Source organism: Euprymna scolopes, chromosome 2, assembly GCF_053919585.1.
Source record: "Euprymna scolopes isolate OS-2025 chromosome 2, ASM5391958v1, whole genome shotgun sequence".
Classification (NCBI taxonomy): Eukaryota; Metazoa; Mollusca; class Cephalopoda; order Sepiida; family Sepiolidae; genus Euprymna; species Euprymna scolopes.
In genome coordinates, this window is record NC_136483.1 from 124,534,443 (window position 1) to 124,554,137 (window position 19,695).

Here is a 19,695-nt window from a genome sequence, read left to right on the forward strand (position 1 = left end):
GAGAAGCATACAGTAAGCTTCGATAACCACTCAAACGTAGCCACTACTGTAATTAAACCAGAAGACACTGTCTTCATTGCTGCTATAAAAGGAAATACCCTACCAAAAGGAATTTGTTTCTTCTGTGGGAACACACGACATTCACGGGCGATGTGTCCTACACGTAACACCAAGTGTAGGAAATGTAAGAAAAATGGCCATTGGGCGAAGGTATGTAAATCTTCCTCCTCCACAGCTGCTGTGTTATACGACCCCCCCCAATCTCTCCTGACTAGGAACGGGTGCCAAAGACATTACATACACGAAATGCAAAATATATGGGCAAGTAGTGAACACTATGGTGGACTCCGGCAGCGTAGAGACGTTTATCAGCAAAAATACAGCAAGAAAGCTGAAACTTTTTATTATTCTCAAACAGAAAACCGTAGCGTTGGCGGACCCTAATCATCATGCCAAAATCATCAGCGAAACTATTGTTGACATCTCCCTAAACAGTAAAAACCACCACGCCATGATAGTGGAAGTAATTAAGGACCTGTTCATTGATATGATTATCGGAAAAGACCTCCTAAATCAATATAAAACTGTGACCCTGAAATTCAACGGTCCCAGGGAAAAACTTGTTATCGGAGCAATGGATAAGAGGGACATTTTCCATGTATCAAAATTTCTCCTCCTCCCCTTTTCTCTCATCTTTCTACACGGACGACCCCTATTACCACCAAATCTCATCATCACTCATTCACTGACAACATATTTATTAGAGAGGAAACTGCCAGAATGTTGAGGGAAGGTATATTAGAGCCCTCTATATCTCCTTGGTGAGCCCAAGTTTTAGTGACCTTTTTTTTTATTTTTTTTTTTTTTATTACATTTTCACCCCAAACAAGGCACATTGCCACTTTGGTGTAGGGGGCTACTATCAGGGGTAACATCTACTGGGGTACTATGTAGGGATTAGGGCAGCGAGATGTTGGTTCACGTTGCACTTGAACTTATGCATGTCAGTACAGTTGGGGAAGCAGTGACCCGGAATGGAATTCCAAAGTCTAGCAGTTCTGAGGAAGAAACTACTGGAGTAGAAGGATCTTTTACATCTAGGGATCTCTACAGTGTGGGGGTGGGATTTTGCAGCTTGTCGGGTCTGTCGAGGGTGTTCACGTCGTGGGGGCACAAGTGCTTGCAGTTCTTCAGAGCATTCACCATTATAATACTTGTAGAACAGGCAGAGGGATGCAACGTTTCGACGATGGGACAGAGGCTGAAGTTTTGATGCCAGTTTAGGGCCTATCAGATTTGCGACTCTCTTTTGAACCCTGTCAAGGAGCGAGAGACTAGTAGCCGATGCACCGGCCCAAATATGACAGCAATACTCCATACATGGGCGAATAGTGGCCTTATAGAGGTACAGGATACTTTCGGGTGTTAAAAGTTTTCTAGCACGGTAGAGAGAGCCCACCTTCCTTGCAGCGGCCCTGGCAATGCCCTCGATGTAACTGTTCCAACTCATGTTTCCAGTGAACGTTAGGCCAAGGAGCTTGAGAGACGTACTCTCAGATAAAGAGTCGTTGGCCATTGCTATAGGTGGTAGAGAAGGTTTCTTGTAATTATTGAATGAAACCAGTTTTGTCTTGGTGGCATTGAACGTGACCATCCATTTTTGTCCCCATTCCACTACTGATTGGAGGTCATCCTCTAGTGTTTCTGCCATTACTTTAGATATATGTTCGTTTGTTTTCCTGTCGTGCCTGCTATAGAGTGTGGTGTCATCAGCATATATCCCCATCTCAGAGGCAATCTTGTCGGGGAGGTCATTTATGAATATCAGGAACAGCAGAGGTCCCAGGATAGATCCTTGGGGCACTCCCGCATTTATATCATATTGTTTAGATGTACGACCGTCGAGGACAACCTGGATTTTTCTCTTATCTAAGAAGGATTTAATTACGTTAAGTATTCTACCAGTGATACCGTAAGATCTAATCTTCCTTAGGAGACCCTCATGCCATACCCTGTCAAAAGCCTTAGATATATCTAGAGCTACCGCTCTTCCCTCTCCTGCTTTGTCCAGTGAATGGTATATGCGTTCAGAGATTACAGTGAGGATGTCTGCCGTGGAACGGGCTTGTCTAAATCCATATTGACGGTCGGTCAGAAGTTTAGCATCTGTAAGGTGCTGGACTAGAGCATGGTTAATTAAGGTCTCAAATATTTTGGCAAAAAGTGGGAGGAGGCTAATAGGGCGATAATTTAATGGGTCAGTTCTTTCGCCAGAATTCTTGAATACTGGTACTACAGAAGCAGTTTTCCAACAGCTCGGAAAGCAAGATTCATTAAGGCATTTGTTGTAGAATTTGGAGAGAACTGGAGCTACTTCGGCTGAGCACTTTTTTAATAGCACAGCTGGGATGAGGTCGGGTCCACATGCTTTGGAAGTGTCAAGGTTTTTTATGATAGCATGCACCTGAGCAGGGGTGATTTTCAGGTCGTCTAGCGTGGCGTCTGTCCGCATAGGAAATTGAGGTAGGGGGTGGTTTAGAGGGTCCAGTGTGGAGTTTGAAGCAAACCGACTGGCAAGCATGTTAGCCTTCTCGGTTGCTGAGCAAAGAACCTCGTGATTGTTGGTTAGTGGGGGAATTGTTGATTGCCCATTATTTACTACACTGTTGTAGATTTTCCAGAAGTCACGAGTTCCTAGTTTTTGTGCTTCGATGCGTTTTTTCGTGGTTTCCGTAAATTCCCTCTTAGCTGTCGCTATTTCTTTCTTAACGTTACTTCTAGCTTCTATGTACTTCTGTCTGTTTGAACTGGACTTATGTCGATTAAACCTGCGGAATGCATGCTGCCTTTGAGCAATGGCAGTTGCGCAAGTCGAAGTAAACCATTGGGGAGAGTGGGGCTTGCTATAGAATTTCCGCATGGGAACATGCGCTTCGATTGCAGTTTTGAACCATTCAGTGGTCTCGGTTGCACACTGTTCAGCAGGAAGAGAAAAAATATTTCCCCATGGGGCGTCTCTGATAAGATCTCTGATAGCTTCCTAGTCAGCCTTTTTATAATATCTCGTTGTTTTGAGCACTGGCTCTTCAGTTTTGGGTCTAGAGTTTAGGGCGATTTCAACCATTATCACCGCATGATCAGCGTTCCCAAGTGGGCTGTCGGCTTTCGTTACACAATCATCAGGAACTGTGTGCTCTAACGAGAATCAAAAAAAAAGAATGGTGGTCGACTACAGCGACACCATAAATAGATTTACAGAACTGGATGCCTATTCCATACCTAACATTAATAAAATGGTTGATGACATAGCTCGATACAACGTTTTTACAACACTCGACCTGAAGTCTGCTTACCATCAAATCCCAATTAGTCACGCTGATCGGAAATACACAGCATTTGAAGTAAATGGAAAACTTTACCAATTTACTTGTATCCCCTTTGGCGTCACTAACGGAGTAAGTGCCTTTCAAAGATGCATCGATGGCATTGTAGAAAGAGAAAAATTAACAGACACTTTTGTGTATGTATACAATGTCACAATATGCGGAAAGGATCAAAAAGAGCATGACTTCAAAGGTTTTATAATGTAATGAAAAGATACAACATCACGCTCAACCAAAGTAAGAACATCATTTCTGCTACTTCTATCACATTTCTTGGTTACACAATCCAGAACAACCAAATTGCTCCTGATTACCTGAGGCTAAAACCACTCCTTGAAATGCCACCGCCTCTAGTCACAAAAACGAATAAGTCACAAAAACGAATAATTGGTATGTTTTCTTACTATAGTAAATTAATTCGGAACTTTTCTGATAAGATACTGCCTCTCAACCATAACAAGGAGTTTCCACTGCCCCCGTCTATTCTAAATTCTTTTCAGACCGACTTAAGAAATGCTACCCTTATTGACCCAGATAAAGAATTTGCAGTAGAAACTGATGCAATAAAAACTGCATTGCTGCTACTCTAAACCAACAGGATAGACCTGTTGCATTCTTTTCTCAGACACTAAACCCGAATGAGATTAGACATCATGCGTGTTGAAAAAGAAGCTGCTGCAATTGTCAAAGCTCTCCAAAAGTGGCGACATTTTCTACTTGGGAGACATTTCAAAGTTATTAAAAGAGGATCAGTTTTATGTTTGATAATAAGAGGAAATCTAAAATTAAAAATGATAAGATATATTGTTGGCGGATCGAACTGTCACAATTCAAATTCAATATTGTTTACCATCCAGGAACGGAAAATACTGCTGTTGACACATTTTCTCGCATCTCTGCATTAACGCACACTTTGCAAGACCTCTGTGACTTGCATGTTACACTATGCCATCCTGGTGTCACGTGATTCAGCCACATCATCAGGACAAGAAACCTTCCTTTCTCTTTAAAACAAATTAAAAATATAACAAACTCGTGCTCCTCCTGTCAGTATCTGAAACCTAAATTTGCCAGTTGTAACAAAGGAACACTCATACAGGCTATGCTACCTTTCCAGCGATTAAACATCGACTTTAAAGGCCCTTTACCTACTTCCATGCATGGTAACAAATACTTACTCACTATAATTGATTAATATACTCGCTTTCCCTTTGTCTTCCCCTGTAAGGATATGACTAGCAAAACCGTGATCCACTGCCTAAACCAACTATTTTCAATTTTTGGTATGGCAGTATGATACACACTGACCAGGCTGACGACTTCCTTGCAGGAGAAATCAAAGATTACTTACATGGCAAAGGTATCGCCACCTCTAAAACAAGTAGATACCACCTTGAGGGTAATGGGCAAGTTGAGAAACTCAATGGAACTTTATGGAAGGCAAACCAAACGACCTTACACTCTAGCAACATGAAACTGCACCATTGGGAAGATATACTACCAAACACTCTCCATTCAATTAGGTCGTTACTATGCACTGCCACTAATATGACTCCTCATGACAGAATGTTCAAATATAGTCATAAATCTTCCTCCGGAATTTCTGTTCCCACTTGGGCGAAACCAGGCCCAATATATGTCAGAAACCATACTAAGTCTAGTAAGCTCGACCCTCCAGTAACCCCTGCTACCCTATTAGACATCAACCCCTACTATGCTCATGTACAACTACCCTCTGATGTGGAAACTACTGTCAATGTGCGAGACCTGGCTCCTAACTCAATCAAGAAGACCAACAGAATGAAAACAATCCTGCAAGCCCTGAAGCCCCCAAAGAACCGCCAACTGACGAAGACAATACCTACGTGAAGGAGAAGAATCTCTTTCCTGATCCTGAAAATATCAATGCTCCCCAAGATGTGGATGCTGAGGACCAAAATCCCTGTGAGTCAGTGCGGAGATCGTCCAGAATGCAACGATTTCCAAATAAATATAAGCACTTCTTAACCTTGTACTGAACAGACTAAATTTAACTTCTGTAATTCCATACTTGATTATTGTTGAAGGGGAAAATGTTAGAATAAATTGCTTTGACTCTTCTGGAAATAAAGGATGGTAGTTATTCCCCTTGGCCGGAATTAAGGATTCCGCCATATTGATTTCTCGAAAACACGTGTATACTTTTAAGTTGATAAAACCTTTACGAAAGGCATTCCTGATTATTCTCCTTTTATCTCTACTTATCGTTTCATCTCTGATAATGAGAGAAGACGCCGATAATGGAAGAAAAGCTCTAGTAATATTATGCGAACACTACACGGGTAAAGGAAAACCGAGAGTTATTTCTTTATAAACCCAACTGACATCCCTTAAAAAAACAAACTGACAAAAACGTTACAGACTACATCATAAGAACAGAAACCGTTTTAACAGCCCTCAGAAATGCTGGACAAACAGTAGATAATGCCTTAATCATCGCAATGATATTAAAGGGATTACCGTGCCAGTTTGACCCTTTTTCTATCTATGTAACCCACAGCAACAAAGAACTGACGTTCTCTATATTTAAAACCGAGCTCCACAGCTTCGAAGAAACGCTAAGGCACAGAGATCAGTCTAGCAGTGACGACGTCATGAAACTGACATCTTTTTCAAGAACCACTATGAGAAATGATAGCTATGATAAGCAAAACAATGAACGAGACGCTTCGTGTTTTACATGTGGTGGGAAGAGACATATATACAAAGAGTGGCCCAACAACAACAACAACAACAGGCGAAAACAGTGGTGTAACTACTGTAAAAGCACTACTAAGCTGATGAACGGGCAACCGGTATACTACACTTAGTACATTCAGACTTAGCCGGCTCAATAGACCCGGCAGATTTAAGCGGGAACTGCTTATGCTGTCTCGTTCACCAATGATTTTTCCGGCGCCGTGTTCGTATATTTCATTAAGAATAAAGGCGACACTACACTCGCCGCCGAGAAGTTCATCGCGGACAGTTCCCCCTATGGCAAAATAAAAATATTAAGATCGGACTATGGCTCAGAGTTCAAATCAAATAACTTCCAGAAGCTACTCAGCAAAAATAAAATCAAACATGAAACTTAGGTGCCGTACTCACCTCATCAGAATGGAATGGCCGAACATTGTTTGAAATGGTAAGATGCATGATCGTAGAAAGCGGCTTGCCCAAAACTTTATGGACTTACGCTGTTATGACATCTGCAATTATATGAAACAGATGCTTCAACAACCGCTTAAAACAGACTCCTACCCAGAAAACGGAAAAGTAAAATTTATCAACAGCACTAGTGAACAACACACTCAAACCTCCCCACCGAATGATGATAATGGGGACTTTCCCAAGGGACATTTGACAGAAAATCCAAAGCAATCTAGTGTTGATGAACCACCCAATGCCATGGAAGAGGATATCCATACACGGAGACACCCTGAGCGGAAACACAAGATACCCAGCTACTTAGAGGACTATGTAACAACAGATCAAGATGAGAGCGGTCACACACTAATCAACGTCGATTACTGCTACAAAGTTGCACATGGTGTACCATGCACCTATAAAGAAGCTACAACCTCCCCAGCGGCACACCACTGGATTAAAGCAATGCAGGAGGAAATCAATTCCCTAAAAGAAAATGATGTGTATGAACTAATATCTTTACCTAAAGGTAATGTAGTACTTTACAACAAAACAAACGCCCACGTGTTTGTACCTTGTGTAGGCATGCGCGACAACAAAACTTGGGTTTTTATAAGCGGAAGTCTCGAGGTTGTCAGGAATCTCCGGGCGCATGCGCAAGAGGAGGGATTGAGAGAGTGGTATAAAAGGCAGGTCGAGTGAGAAGGTTGTTGTTGTTATCATTGGACGTTATAGTGACGCGTGCGTTAGCAGTTGATTAAGAAGTTGTTTTTTCTTTTTTGTGTCAAGTTGTGGACCTCGGTGAAGGTGAAGGCCATAAGCTATTTTGGCGATTTCGTTTTGTCTCTTTTCCTGGACAACTATGGCTGGGGCAAAGTTTGATTTAAAACTGATACTCGAATTCGACGGATCCACTTCTGTTGTCGACTGGGTCGAAAGGATTCAGCTGACCTGCAACCTCTGTGAAGTAAAGGGGGTGCATACCGTGATTCTCATGAGACTGGCTGGAGGTGCCCTGAGTGTGTATCAACAACTTAGTGCCGTGGAGAAGGCTGATGTTACCTCTATAAAAAACTGGACAAAGCAGAACATCAAAGTAACCACAATAGGTGGCAATACGCAAGCTTGCTGTGGAGCCGGAACTGTCAAAGTCCACACAGATTCTGGTGTGGCCGCAGACATTAATGTGCTGGTGATGCGAGGGGATTTGCTGGAATTCGATGTACTGTTGGGATATGATGCTATTAAGGCACTGGGGGGAGTTGTTATCGGAAGAGATGGGACTGTGCGGTTTTTGGAAACCCCAGTGTGTGCTGCAATTCACATTGATCGGCCTGATTTTTAGGTGGACTACGACCCTCACCAAAAAGCATGGACTGCATCGTGGAAGTGGACAGAAGGAAGGGCGCCAACCGAACTCAAGAATAGCATTGCAAAGTACTCGATACCCGACAAGGCTCATAATGAATACGAGAAGGAGCTTGAGGCATAGATCCAGGATAGATGGCTGATCCCTACCCCAACAAGCTGGGACTACCTAAGGGTCTGATTCCCTTAATGGCAGTAGTCCAGCATAACAAATCAAAAGTTCGTCCGGTGCTGGACTATCGTGAACTCAATAGATACATTGAGACGTACACTGCCGATGCTGATGTGTGCGCCAGCAAGCTGAGAGAATGGCGCCAGAAGGGCTCCAATGTGTCTATAGTAGACTTGCGGAAGGCTTATTTGCAGGTGCGAGTGGATGAGACATTGTGGCCGTTCCAGACAGTGTGGTTCCGGGGTCAGAGATACTGCCTTACTCGACTTGGCTTTGGGCTGAATGTGGCACCGCAAATCATGAAGACCGTTGTAAATGCAGTGTTGTCCGAGGAAGATACCACTGAGGACGTAACATCAGCCTATATTGACGACGTGTACGTCAATGAAGATATACAATCTGCGTCGCACGTCAGAGAAAGTTAGCTTAATTCGGGTTGGAGTGCAAGGATCCCAAACGTCTGAGGGATGGAGCACGGGTATTAGGATTGGATGTCTGCGGTAAAGACGGTACCTTACGATGGAGGCGTGGCAGTGAGATTCCAAACATCCCTGATGTTATTACGCGGTGGATTATTTTTTCCTTGTGTGGTAAACTTATTGGTCACTTACCAGCATGTGGCTGGCTCCAAGCAGCTGTGGGCATCATCAAACGCAGGGCAAGTTTAGTAACTACAGGTTGGGATGATGTATCTGATGATGCTCTTCTAACTCTGATGATGACGGAAACTCTAGAGAGAGTTGACAAGAAGGACCCTGCCCGTGGAGAATGGTGTGTCGATGGGGACACTGTGAATGTGTGGGTTGACGCTAGTTCTTTGGCATTGGGAGTGTTATTCGAGCAACGTGGAAATGTAATTGAAAATGCGTGCTGGCTGCAAGCCGTGAATGATGCTCAACACATCAACCTGGCGGAACTGAATGCTGTTGTGAAGGGTTTAAATCTGGCACTGCAATGGCAGTCAAAGAGGTTGCACTTATACACGGATTCTCTCTGCATCTACCACTGGGTGTCCGACACTCTTTCGGGACGAACGAGAGTCCGCACTAAGGCAGCCGGTGAGATGTTAATCCGGCGGAGGCTAAACACCCTGAAGAGTCTGGTATCGGAGTATGACATATGAGTGTAATGCTCGTGGCATCACACTGTAATTGTGCAGACCAACTAACCTGTGTGCCTCACAAATGGTATGAAGCTGTGAAGACAGGCGTGGAGTTTGCTGCTCGATCTTGCGCAGTTGGCGCGATTAGCTCATGCCAAATACAAAGAATTCATGTGCAGAGTGAACATCCAGGTATTAAAAGAACTCTGTATTTTGCGAGGCGTGTGGACCCGGCAGTGACAAGGGCAGATGTCAGGCAGATCATCAAGCACTGTGAGGCATGCCAGTCTATCGATCCTGCACCTGAGCAATGGCAGAAGGGGCGATTGGAGGTTGAGCATGTGTGGCAACAAGTAGCGATGGATATTACCCATTACAGTGGTAAGCCCTTTCTAACCCTTATCGACTGTGGACCCACTCGTTTTGCAGTGTGGCGGCAAATGACCAGGTAGGACTCAGCGAATGTTGTCCGCCATCTGTCATCTATCTATCTGAGCAAGGTGTGCCGGAAGAGATATTGACGGACAACGATGCTGCTTTTTGTAGCCACCAAGTTCGGCAGTTGTTGAATGAGTGGGGTGTCCGACTATGACTGCGATGTGCTCATGTGCCATCAGGGAATGGCATTGCTGAGAGGAACCATCGCAGCATCAAGAGAATTGCTGCCAGAAAGCAATGCACCATTACGGAGGCCACGTATTGGGATAACATCACACCAAAGGATGGGAAGACACTAACAACAGCACCGGCCAATGCCATACACAAATACCGTGTTAGGATAAAGGGCATTGACACTGTCCGGCCAATCGACAAGGAGAGTCATGAAAAATACAAGGTAGGGGATCCAGTTTGGGTAAGACTCCCTGGAAACCGGTGCACCACCAAGTTCAAGCGAGGACGAATATCGGAGTGGTCAGCCAGCAGTCGGTCCTTGTTGATGGAACCCCACGCCATGTGCGCGATCTTCGCCCAGCTAGTGAAGTACATCCCACAACTACAGAGAGCGATGAATCATCAGATGATGACCTGCTGATAAGTGAGGTCACCGAGCAAGAGAGTGGTAGTTGTAGTTCGTCTGATCAGGTAGGATCAGAACCAGAACCAGAACCAGAACCTGAATCTGAGATTGTAAATATCACCCTTCGCAGAAGCCAGCGAACTAAGAGGCCACCCCTGAAGTGCACTCTATGTGATCATCAGATCAGGGGGGAGTGTAGTACTTACCAACAAAACAAACGCCCACGTGTTTGTGCCTTGTGTAGGCATGCGCGACAACGAAACTTGGGTTTTTATAAGCAGAAGTCTCGAGATTGTCAGGAATCTCCAGGCGTATGTGCAAGAGGAGGGATTGAGAGAGTGGTATAAAAGGCAGGTCGAGTGAGAAGGTTGTGGTTGTTGTCATTGGACGTTACAGGGACGCGTGCGTTAGCAGTTGATTAAGAAGTTGTTTTTTTTTTGTGTCAAGTTGTGGACCTCGGTGAAGGTGAAGGTCATAGGTAAAACAACAATCAGTGGCAGATGAGTATACGAAATTAAAGAAAACCCTGACGGAACTCCAAAATACAAAGCAAGATTCGTCGCAAGGGGCTATAATCAAACCAAAGGAGTAGATTATACAGAGACTTTCACACCGACAGCTGACATCACATCAATCCGCATATTAACACAAATGGCTACCCAATATGATCTCATCGTACATCAAATGGATGTAAAAACAGCATATCTTCATGCCCCTATCGACCATGAAATTTACATGGAGCAACCAGAAGGATTTGAGGTAAAATGGAAAACAGGCGAGAAACCAGTCTGCATGTTAAACCCGCCCAACACAAAATTTCCTTAAATTTCTGATGTCAGAGTCTTTGAATATAATTAGAGGTTCAAAAGCTTTATTTGCCTCCTCCAGCATCACCCATCTCTCGTCCGGATGACAGTCAATATTCGTTTTGCATTCGGAAAATTGCAGGGGTCTTCGACTGGCATTCCAGCCACCTCCCTAAAATCGATTAGTTTCTTCAGGTCAGCATTTTTAAAGTAATGCGCGTTGTTAATTTGCAGCTCACTGACCTCACAAATGTTTTTACCAGCAAGGTAAAGTGTCCTTTTCTTTTTTTTTTTTCCATGGAGGGGCTCCGTGCTCTTTTCTGGGAAGGGGTGGGCTTTTCAGTGTTACTAAAGATTTGCGCCACTGGCAGGGACTTGGCAGGGAATGCATGTGGAGTATTCAATGGAGTCATGGAAATATCTGGAATAGTCGAGGGGCGGATTTTATTTTTTTGACAGGACTAATGGGGATTAATTTGGGAAGCTTCTGCAGTAAGGGGACCGAGACAGGAGGGGGCATAACTCTTGTAGGTGAATGGAGTTTTAGTTTTGCAGGGGACTGGGTACAGTCTATGGATGTCGATAGTTTATTGGGGATTGTGGAATTTTGGAGGGGAGAGAGGATTGTGGAATTTTGGAAGGGAGAGTTGATTGCGGTTTGATAGTGGATCCATTCTTAATGCATCCAATTTCTTTTTGAGGTTAACAATCTCGACATATTTATCCCTACTCGGGTCATTTATTAACATGGCCTCCCCCCGCATTTGGTCTAGAGTAAGGCGGCCAGGGGTCTTCTTCTCGGATACAATTTGCCAGGGCTCATGATCAGGATCCTCCGGGGTAGCGTCTTCTTTGGCAATTTCTTGAGGAAGAGGTCAGGGATCCCTCACGAACATGGAAACTCCTAAATGTTGTCCAATTCTTGTTTTTGGGTTTGGTTGTGGTCTCCTTTGGGGACAATCCATAGTGATGTTCCCTATCTCACCACATACCCAACAAAGCGGCCGCCTGCCCGCAACGATGATGGGCAGTTTCTCGTCCCCCACATTCAAGTGATAAGGGATTTTGGTAACCCTTCTTTGTCCAGTAAAATCTCAAACGTCAAAATACCTTGGTACTCCTCATTTGTTACTGCCACTATATCACCAAATGTAAGGAGGAATGCGCCCAGGTGTTCACCCTCCACATGGAACGGAACATTGAAGACAGAACTTGCTGTCCTTCTTTTCCCCATGTATTCCGTGCGTAAAACGTATTCTGGTGTGATAATCTCTGTTTGGGAGATTTTTACGCACTCGTCTTCCATAGAAAAAAGGGTATTCCAGGGATTGTAACCTTTACATTTTATGGTACGCAGAGGTCTATGCCCCACTGTCGCCAGCAGCTTGAAGACAATTTCCGAGCTTGCTCTAATCACTTTTGTAGTCTTCCTGTCGACCACAAAGACAACAAGGCGTTTCTTTCTAATAATCTCCAACTTTGGTAAGTCCACGAGTAAACCATTGTCAACAACAAGGTGCTCGTATCCTTTAGCCTTTTCGATGAATTCAGTGACATTAATCGTTACTTTCGGCAGCTTGTTCCATTCCGAATTCGTAGGAGAGGGAAGATCACCCCTATTTCATCATTGTCCAATGGATGCGGCGTACGGCCTGCCACGGCCATCGCCGAAGCCCGTAAAAAATGGTAATAATAAATTAAATTTTAACAATAACCGTCAATATAAAAATAAAGCAACAACAACGACGCATAAAAGCAATAATGTCGGCGACTTCAAAAGAAAGGCTTACTTTTCAATAAATAATTTCCCCACATTGCCTGATAATTCTCCACATCGCGAGCTACGTAAAAGACGTCTTGAGATCAGTAAATGTGGTCGAAAAAGAGAACGAGGCAAGATCTCCCAAGGTTTTTATAGTTTAATACACGTGACCCCTAAGCGGGCAGGGGGTCGGAGATCACTGCTAGCCAATCCACAGAGCATAAGAGGGACAAGCACCATTAGCAGGAGGAGCTACATAAATAAATTCCAATACCTATTCAGAATTTGTGGCGTTGGACCGTCATAAGAGACTGTTTTTCTTGTACCACACGGTTATAAACAACGTTTTATGTTGAACTTTGACGGTTTCAAACAAATATAAATGATTGCAGGCTAAAAATAATTAAAATTTGAAAAATCGTTTAGTTTATTCAAATAAGTTGATGAATTTTAGTAATAAAATAAAAATTCTATTTTTACTTGATATTTAATTTTCACTTAATAAATGATTCCAGCAAATTTTAATAAATTCTAATAATGAAATTTTCCTTGAAAAAAATATAACTTCTTTTTTGTTTTAATTATGATCATTTGGTTCTGGAGAGGCAATGTATTGATGGCGACCCACGGTCAGAATTTTGGAATAGCGAGAAAATTCTATATAGTGAATCCGCTTATACAAAGAGCAATTCAAAAAGTAAAACTGCCATCTCTTTTAAACGAGAGATTGAAAGAAAAGAAAAACGCACAGAAAGAATGAACTGAAATATTGTAAACTTACCTCTTCGAGTAGTTATTTAAATGTTTTTTGGAAACAAACTGCTAACGTCAAATGAATAAAATGTTTTTTCAGAACGGAAACAATTTGATGGAACGGAGATACTGATGCCGACAGATACCGCCACCTGCTACCCTGATTGTTCATTCGTTTGATCAGAAAAACATGCAACTGAGTGGTGACCCAGTTTTCAACTGACTTTGTGACCAGGGTTACTAGACTATAATAAATGTTTGAAGCCAAATTTTTCAGGAGAAAAGGCCAAAAACGGCTAAATTGAAACTTGAAACCACATTTTTAGAAACAAAAATGCTAAAAAAGGTCAAATGAAAATTTTTTTTTATTAATTCTACATATTTATAGTTATATTGAAGGTGTTAACTTTGGGCTTTATTGAAAATGTTAGCTTCCACATATTTATGTCTTTTGAATTTTGTATTGTTTTCATAATAGTAAATTTGAAACCACAGGCTTTTTATACACGCTTTTGGGAAAAATTATTTTTTTTAGATACATGCACTAAGGAACATTAATAATACATATTACACATTTTTTAAAGCGTACCCGAGGATTTTAAAAAATATTTGACAAATTATATTTAAATAATTGTTGATGAATATGTAGATGAGTAACCTCAGCTAAAAACACTCTCCCAAAAATAAGATTCTTCTTCTTTTAGGTAATTACATGTCGGAAAAAATCATTATTTCAGAATTTAGAGTATGTGATTAGTTTTACATATAAATCTAACGTAAATAATTCATCACTCATTTTGGACCAATCATCTATCCAAATAACATTTAAGAGTATAAAACCCAATTTCGTTTAGCTGAGATAAATTGTGTGCATGTGTTTTTTTTCTTTTTCTTTTTTTGGTGGGGAGGGGGTAAAAAATTCCATTAGCTCTACCACGAACCCTTAGTTCGTGTCGACAATCCACTCTCTCAAATCCTTCCCTTAATTTTATCATTAACCTTAAGTTTAGGTGCCCCCCCCCCCCCAAAAAAAAACAGAATACTTTACGCCTAAGAAGTAAAATGATTAAATGTCATTCAAATGCTATCTGGCCTGGAAGTGAGAGATCCCGTTACATTAAACTAATATGCAACATTGATCTCTCAATCTTTAGATTCTAAAATAATTGATGTATTTTTACCGATGTTTTTCAGAGTGTTCATACTAGTGTTGGGATGCTTAATCGGAATCGGGAATCAGAAAAATCGGAACTTTTTGGGCTACCAGAATTTCCGATTCTTAAAACGATTTTCTTATATTTTTTTCTTTATAATGAAAATATGAAACAAACACGATGCATTTATTTAGCTTCACAGCTTATTATCTTATTTGAAGATTGTTTATAAAAAGAAAATTGTTTCTGTGCACAGGACCACAAAATATTTTTTTCAAATATTTGGAATAATCTACACCGCCTCTAGTGTATTTCGTACGTTTACAAAAATATGTGGATTTATTTAGGGATTTATTTAACAACTTACGGATTAAATGGTAATGTAGGAGCTACTAATTGCGTTATGATTAAAGTCTGATACAAGAACTCGTTTATTTATTTATCTCAGTTTATTTCCCAAACTGTCATGGCCGATTTTCTTCACCTTCAGTGAAAAAAGACGGTCGGTCTGTCGGTCTGTCCGTAACACTTTTGTGCTTGGCCTTTTTGGTTAAGATCAAAGGTTTGTTCTTAATAGATGCTGTTCTTAGCTTTTTAAGCTTTTCTTGTCCTTTTGGCCAAGATCACAAGATACCGCACCAACGCCAACGTCAACACCAGACACCACACCAATACCAGACACCGCACCAGACACTGCACCAACACCAGACACCACACATACACCTGTCTCCACACAAATGCAGACTGTGGAGGGCAGGCTGGTCATGGCCGATGTTGCCGTAAAAGATTCTGTGTTTCGGGTGGCCACAGTTCATGCACTCAGCACTGCTCGTGAGAGTGTCTCATTCTTCGGTCAGCTCAACGCGTTTGTAGATTGTCGGAAGCGGGTAGTGCTAATGGGGGATTGGAACGCCATCTTAGACCCCAAGATAGATAAGGTAGGAGGCGAAGCTAGAGGATCAGAGAGGTGCGAGTCCAGCCTGGCTCATCTGATGGCTAGATGCGGTCTGGTCGACAGGTTTCGGGTCAAGCATCCGGGGCGGGAAATGTGGACGTGGACCAATAGCGTTCCCTCCTATCCAAACACCTATTTGGACAGGATGTTAGTTAGGAGAGGAGAAGTAGACTTCCTATCTTGTCCCATGTTCACTTTGCTAGGCCAGACAAACCATAAACTAGTTATGGCCCGGCTGAAGCTAGGAAATAGGCCTAAGTTAATGGGGTACTAGAAGTTAAACACCTCCCTTCTGGAGATACAAGACTTCCAAGATCAGTTAAGAGAACTAATTAAAAAAGCACTAGTGGGGGCCATTACCAGGAGTAAGTGGTGGGTAGGTCTCAAAGCCAAGATCAGAAGCTTCTCCGTCAAGTATGCCCAGCGCCTCATATTAGATAAGGCCAAGACGAAGAAGCAGCTAGAGCAGAAACTAGCCCGGGCTACAGGGGAGGGTGATAAGATTAGTCAGGAACTAGCTAAGCAGGACCTTCTACACGAGACTAGCAAGCATTATGAAGGCCAAGTAGTTAGAGCTAGGCTTGGAAAGATAGGCAATGAAGCAGTCAATTCTGATGCAGATGTGTGCCGTGAAGTTTCTAGGCATGGCTTGGACAAATACATTGCGAAAGTCAGACATCCGGATGGACGCACCCTAGAATCGACTCAGGAGATCTGCGAGGGGTTTCGAGAACATTTCGAGGAGCATTTTATGCAGCAGTCCTTGAGTTTAGCGATTATTTGGCTGACTCTCCCTGTCTTGAGACGGCTAAAGTGGCTAGTTGCGAGGGCCGGGTGACGGAGCAGGAGGTCTTTCCTGCGCTGAAGCAGGTCAGCTGTGACAGATCGCAGGGACTCGATAGTCTGCCATACGAACTGTATTTGAGGTTGTCGCCCATGTTTCTGCCTCTTCTGACGAATGTGTTCAACCATTGGTTTGCGCTCAGAGATCCATCCCAGGGCAAGTTACCAAGGGAGTGATCACATTGCTGAAGAAAGGTGACGGGTATGGAGGGGAAGATTTAGACAACTACAGGTCCATAACTCTGCTTGAATTGAAGATTTTAGCCAAGGTCCTGTCAAATCAGCTGCAGGTTGTTATCGACGAGTTGGTTGAACCGGAACAGAACTACGCTGTAAAGGGGAGATCGATTCAGAAAAACTTGCACCTCATATGCACGATCCTAGAGGGAAGCTGCGCTGATCAATTTAGATCAGTCCAAAGCGTTCGATAGGGTCGACCATCGATCCCTGGCATCTGTATTAGAGGCTGCCGGTTTTAAACTGGACTTTTGCAAGTGGATCTTCGTGAAGTATCAACAACCCACAGCTGTCGTGCAAGTCAACGGAAAGCGCTCAAAACCCTTTGTTATCTCTTGGTCGATTCGTCAGGGTTGTCCGCTGTTGCCCCTGCTTTATGTCCTGGCCTTGGAGCTTCTACTCTGCAAGCTGAGACGTAGGGAGGCAAATTCGGCCCTGCGCGGAATAGCTCTGCCTGGCGGCTCAGTTGCCAAGGTATCCACGTTCGCCGATTATGTCACGGTCTTTGTGTCAGGCTTCAGAGACATTGAGGTCATGTCAAAGGCACTCGCACAGTACGAAGAATCACTGGGACCAAGATAAACCGCAGTAAGTCGGTTGGACTGCGGTTGGGCGCCTGGAGTGGCAACGCCAACCTCCCGGCGCCCTTCAGCTGGACGAATGGCCCGGTTTGGAACCTTGGCTGGTGGTTCGGACCGAGTCTTCAGCTTGACAAAAATTGGTTGGAGGTACGGTCAAAGGTGGAGGCTGTAGTCCATTCGTGGCTTCCTAGGAAACTTTCCTTAAAGGGTAGAGCTGAGGCATGCGACACTTACATCTTTCCTCTCATCCTTTACCGACTGGCTGTACTTCCACTGCCTGCACAACACCGAACAGCTCTTGTCAAACTCTTGTCTTCGCTTCTTTGGGACAGAGGAAGACACTGGGTGAGCAGACAGGTCTGTATTCAACGTTCGTGTGAGGGAGGCTTGGGAATGCCGGACTTGAAGTGTTATCGAGACGCTGAGAGGCTGGCCTTCCTGAGCCACTATATGCAAGATGACTAACCGTGGCACCCTGTGGTTACTGCCGCCTTCCCCGACCTCATTCTTGACCTTTCTATCGAGAGCCGTCGCAGGCCTCGAGGAGAATCTGCCTACATGAAAGAGTGCCGAGCCACGTTAAAACGACTACCAAGGTCCAGCGACCTTGTGACTGCTACCCGTAGGGAACTCCACAAGCATTTAGTGAAGAGGGCCGTAAATGACCCGCTATATGCGCATTTGGGTTGGCAGCAGAGTGAGATCCACTCCGCATGGAACTAGGTGCCAGGTTCGAGTCATCTGAACAATTCTGAGTTCTCTCTGACCTGGCGATTGGCCTGAAATGCACTTCCACTCAATAACATACAATGCAGTTCCGGGTTTTTGGAGTCGCCTGATTGTCCCCATTGTGGGACAATGGCTGTAGAAATGACTGATCACGCTTTCTTCGATTGCCACGAACTCCGCCGGTACTGGTTGTATGACAGCTCGCATCGATTCTGAGCATCCTCGCCCAATTACCGTATCCAATGTTGTGGACAACGTGAGGCCGCCGTGGAACCGGGAAAGACAAATGGTCTATGTTACGATCCTGGCCGTGGCAAGAATGGTAATTTGGACATCGCGTCTGCAAGTTGCCGGGGAGTGTTGTCTTTTTCTGATCAGGATCTGATCGCTTTCTTTAAACACCAACTACGGGTGAAGATCAGATGTGATAGAAGAAGGCCGCATTGCGCGGCATTTGACAGAAGATGGATATGAAGTCTGTGGGTATGAAGAGGAGCCAAATTTGAATACGTGTTCCCCGCCTAGGTGTGGAACGCCCAGTTCCATAAAGTAAAATTAAACAAGTAGCCTCTCAGCTAGCTGAGTGTGTGTTCTATCCCTCCCCAATTTGGATGTCTCCCAGATCCCCACCCCCTCCTACTTGCACTATTTGTTTTCACCCCCTCTTCTAAATTTCACCCATCTTGGAGAGAAAGAAATACAAACTAACCCCCACTTAGAGGCTGACCCGCAGAAGCGAGGTTCCTTTTACAAACCTAGTGGAACGGGCAGTCTATCAACTAGACGGGGTTGGGAGGGTCCTACTAGCCACCTTTTTTTTTTTTTCTTCCCCCGCCCTCGACACAAATGAATTATTGTACCATTTTTATTGTCGTCTTTTTGTTTTTACACGTCAATAAAAAATGTTTTAAAAAATTGGGAGTTAAGTAGGATGTCCCCCCAGTACGAATGCGGTATTATGGTGAAAGAAGATACTAGCTGGGAGAAACTTTTGATTTTGTTTAGTTTTGGAGTGACAAGGATGACCAATGACCCCCACAAGCCCCCTTTTGAGTTGGCCATGTGCCTAAGATTTTTGTTCATTGTTGATTTTCACTGTATTTTTAACATGAATAAAGGATTTAATATCTCAAAGTGTAGTATCTGTTCCGGCAGATACTGCAAGCAAAGACCATATGTGGGGGCAACCCCACATATAAGACCATGGTCAATGTAGGGGCAACCCTTCATACCAATTGTCACTATCCAGCTCCCCTACTCCCCGAGGAGCTGGTCCCCATTTTCCCTTCACTCCTCAAATTAAAAATTGGCCTTGTGCCTAATTTGCTAGGTGGGGGAGCAAATGAATACCCTTTTCCTGGCCTTTTGGCCAAGATCAAAGTGTAGTATCTGTTCTTACTACATGCTGTACTTATGTTTGTAACTTTGTGATATAAAGTGGAAGATTACTTTTCTGTAAAATGATCACCCACTTTACAACCAGTCAGTCTCAAAGCCATTCAAGTCATTCTCCAGATCATTCAAACTGTTTTTGAAGGATTCCAGTTATTTTTTAAGCATTCAAGTCATTCTTAAAGTCATTCAATTCATCCTTAAGTTCATTAAAGTCATTCTAAGTCATTTACTTTTATTTAAGTCATTTCAGCCCATTTTTCGGTAATTTT

At 43.4% G+C, this 19,695-nt stretch overlaps 1 protein-coding gene and 1 pseudogene across 9 annotated transcripts in view; one reads left to right on the plus strand and one right to left on the minus strand.

Moving 5' to 3' along the window:
- The window catches only part of LOC145295919 (sodium- and chloride-dependent GABA transporter ine-like), a 916,364-nt gene that overhangs the window by 724,384 nt on the left and 172,285 nt on the right, over window positions 1-19,695 (minus strand). For 3 of the 9 annotated variants that reach the window (XM_080141721.1, XM_080141779.1, XM_080141801.1), the window contains exons 1-2: window positions 13,561-13,765; window positions 6,513-6,613 (exon numbers count right to left, since the gene is read on the minus strand). The exons of 4 other annotated variants lie outside the window; for them this stretch is intronic. In XM_080141721.1, the coding sequence (XP_079997847.1) occupies window positions 6,513-6,560 (48 nt within the window). In that variant the 5' untranslated portion in view covers window positions 6,561-6,613; window positions 13,561-13,765. Of the gene's footprint in view, window positions 1-6,512; window positions 6,614-13,560; window positions 13,766-19,695 lie in introns of those variants that run through there. 2 more of the 9 variants (XM_080141730.1, XM_080141738.1) reach the window with 2 other exon arrangements.
- LOC145242516 (U2 spliceosomal RNA) lies at window positions 19,380-19,504 on the plus strand (annotated as a pseudogene).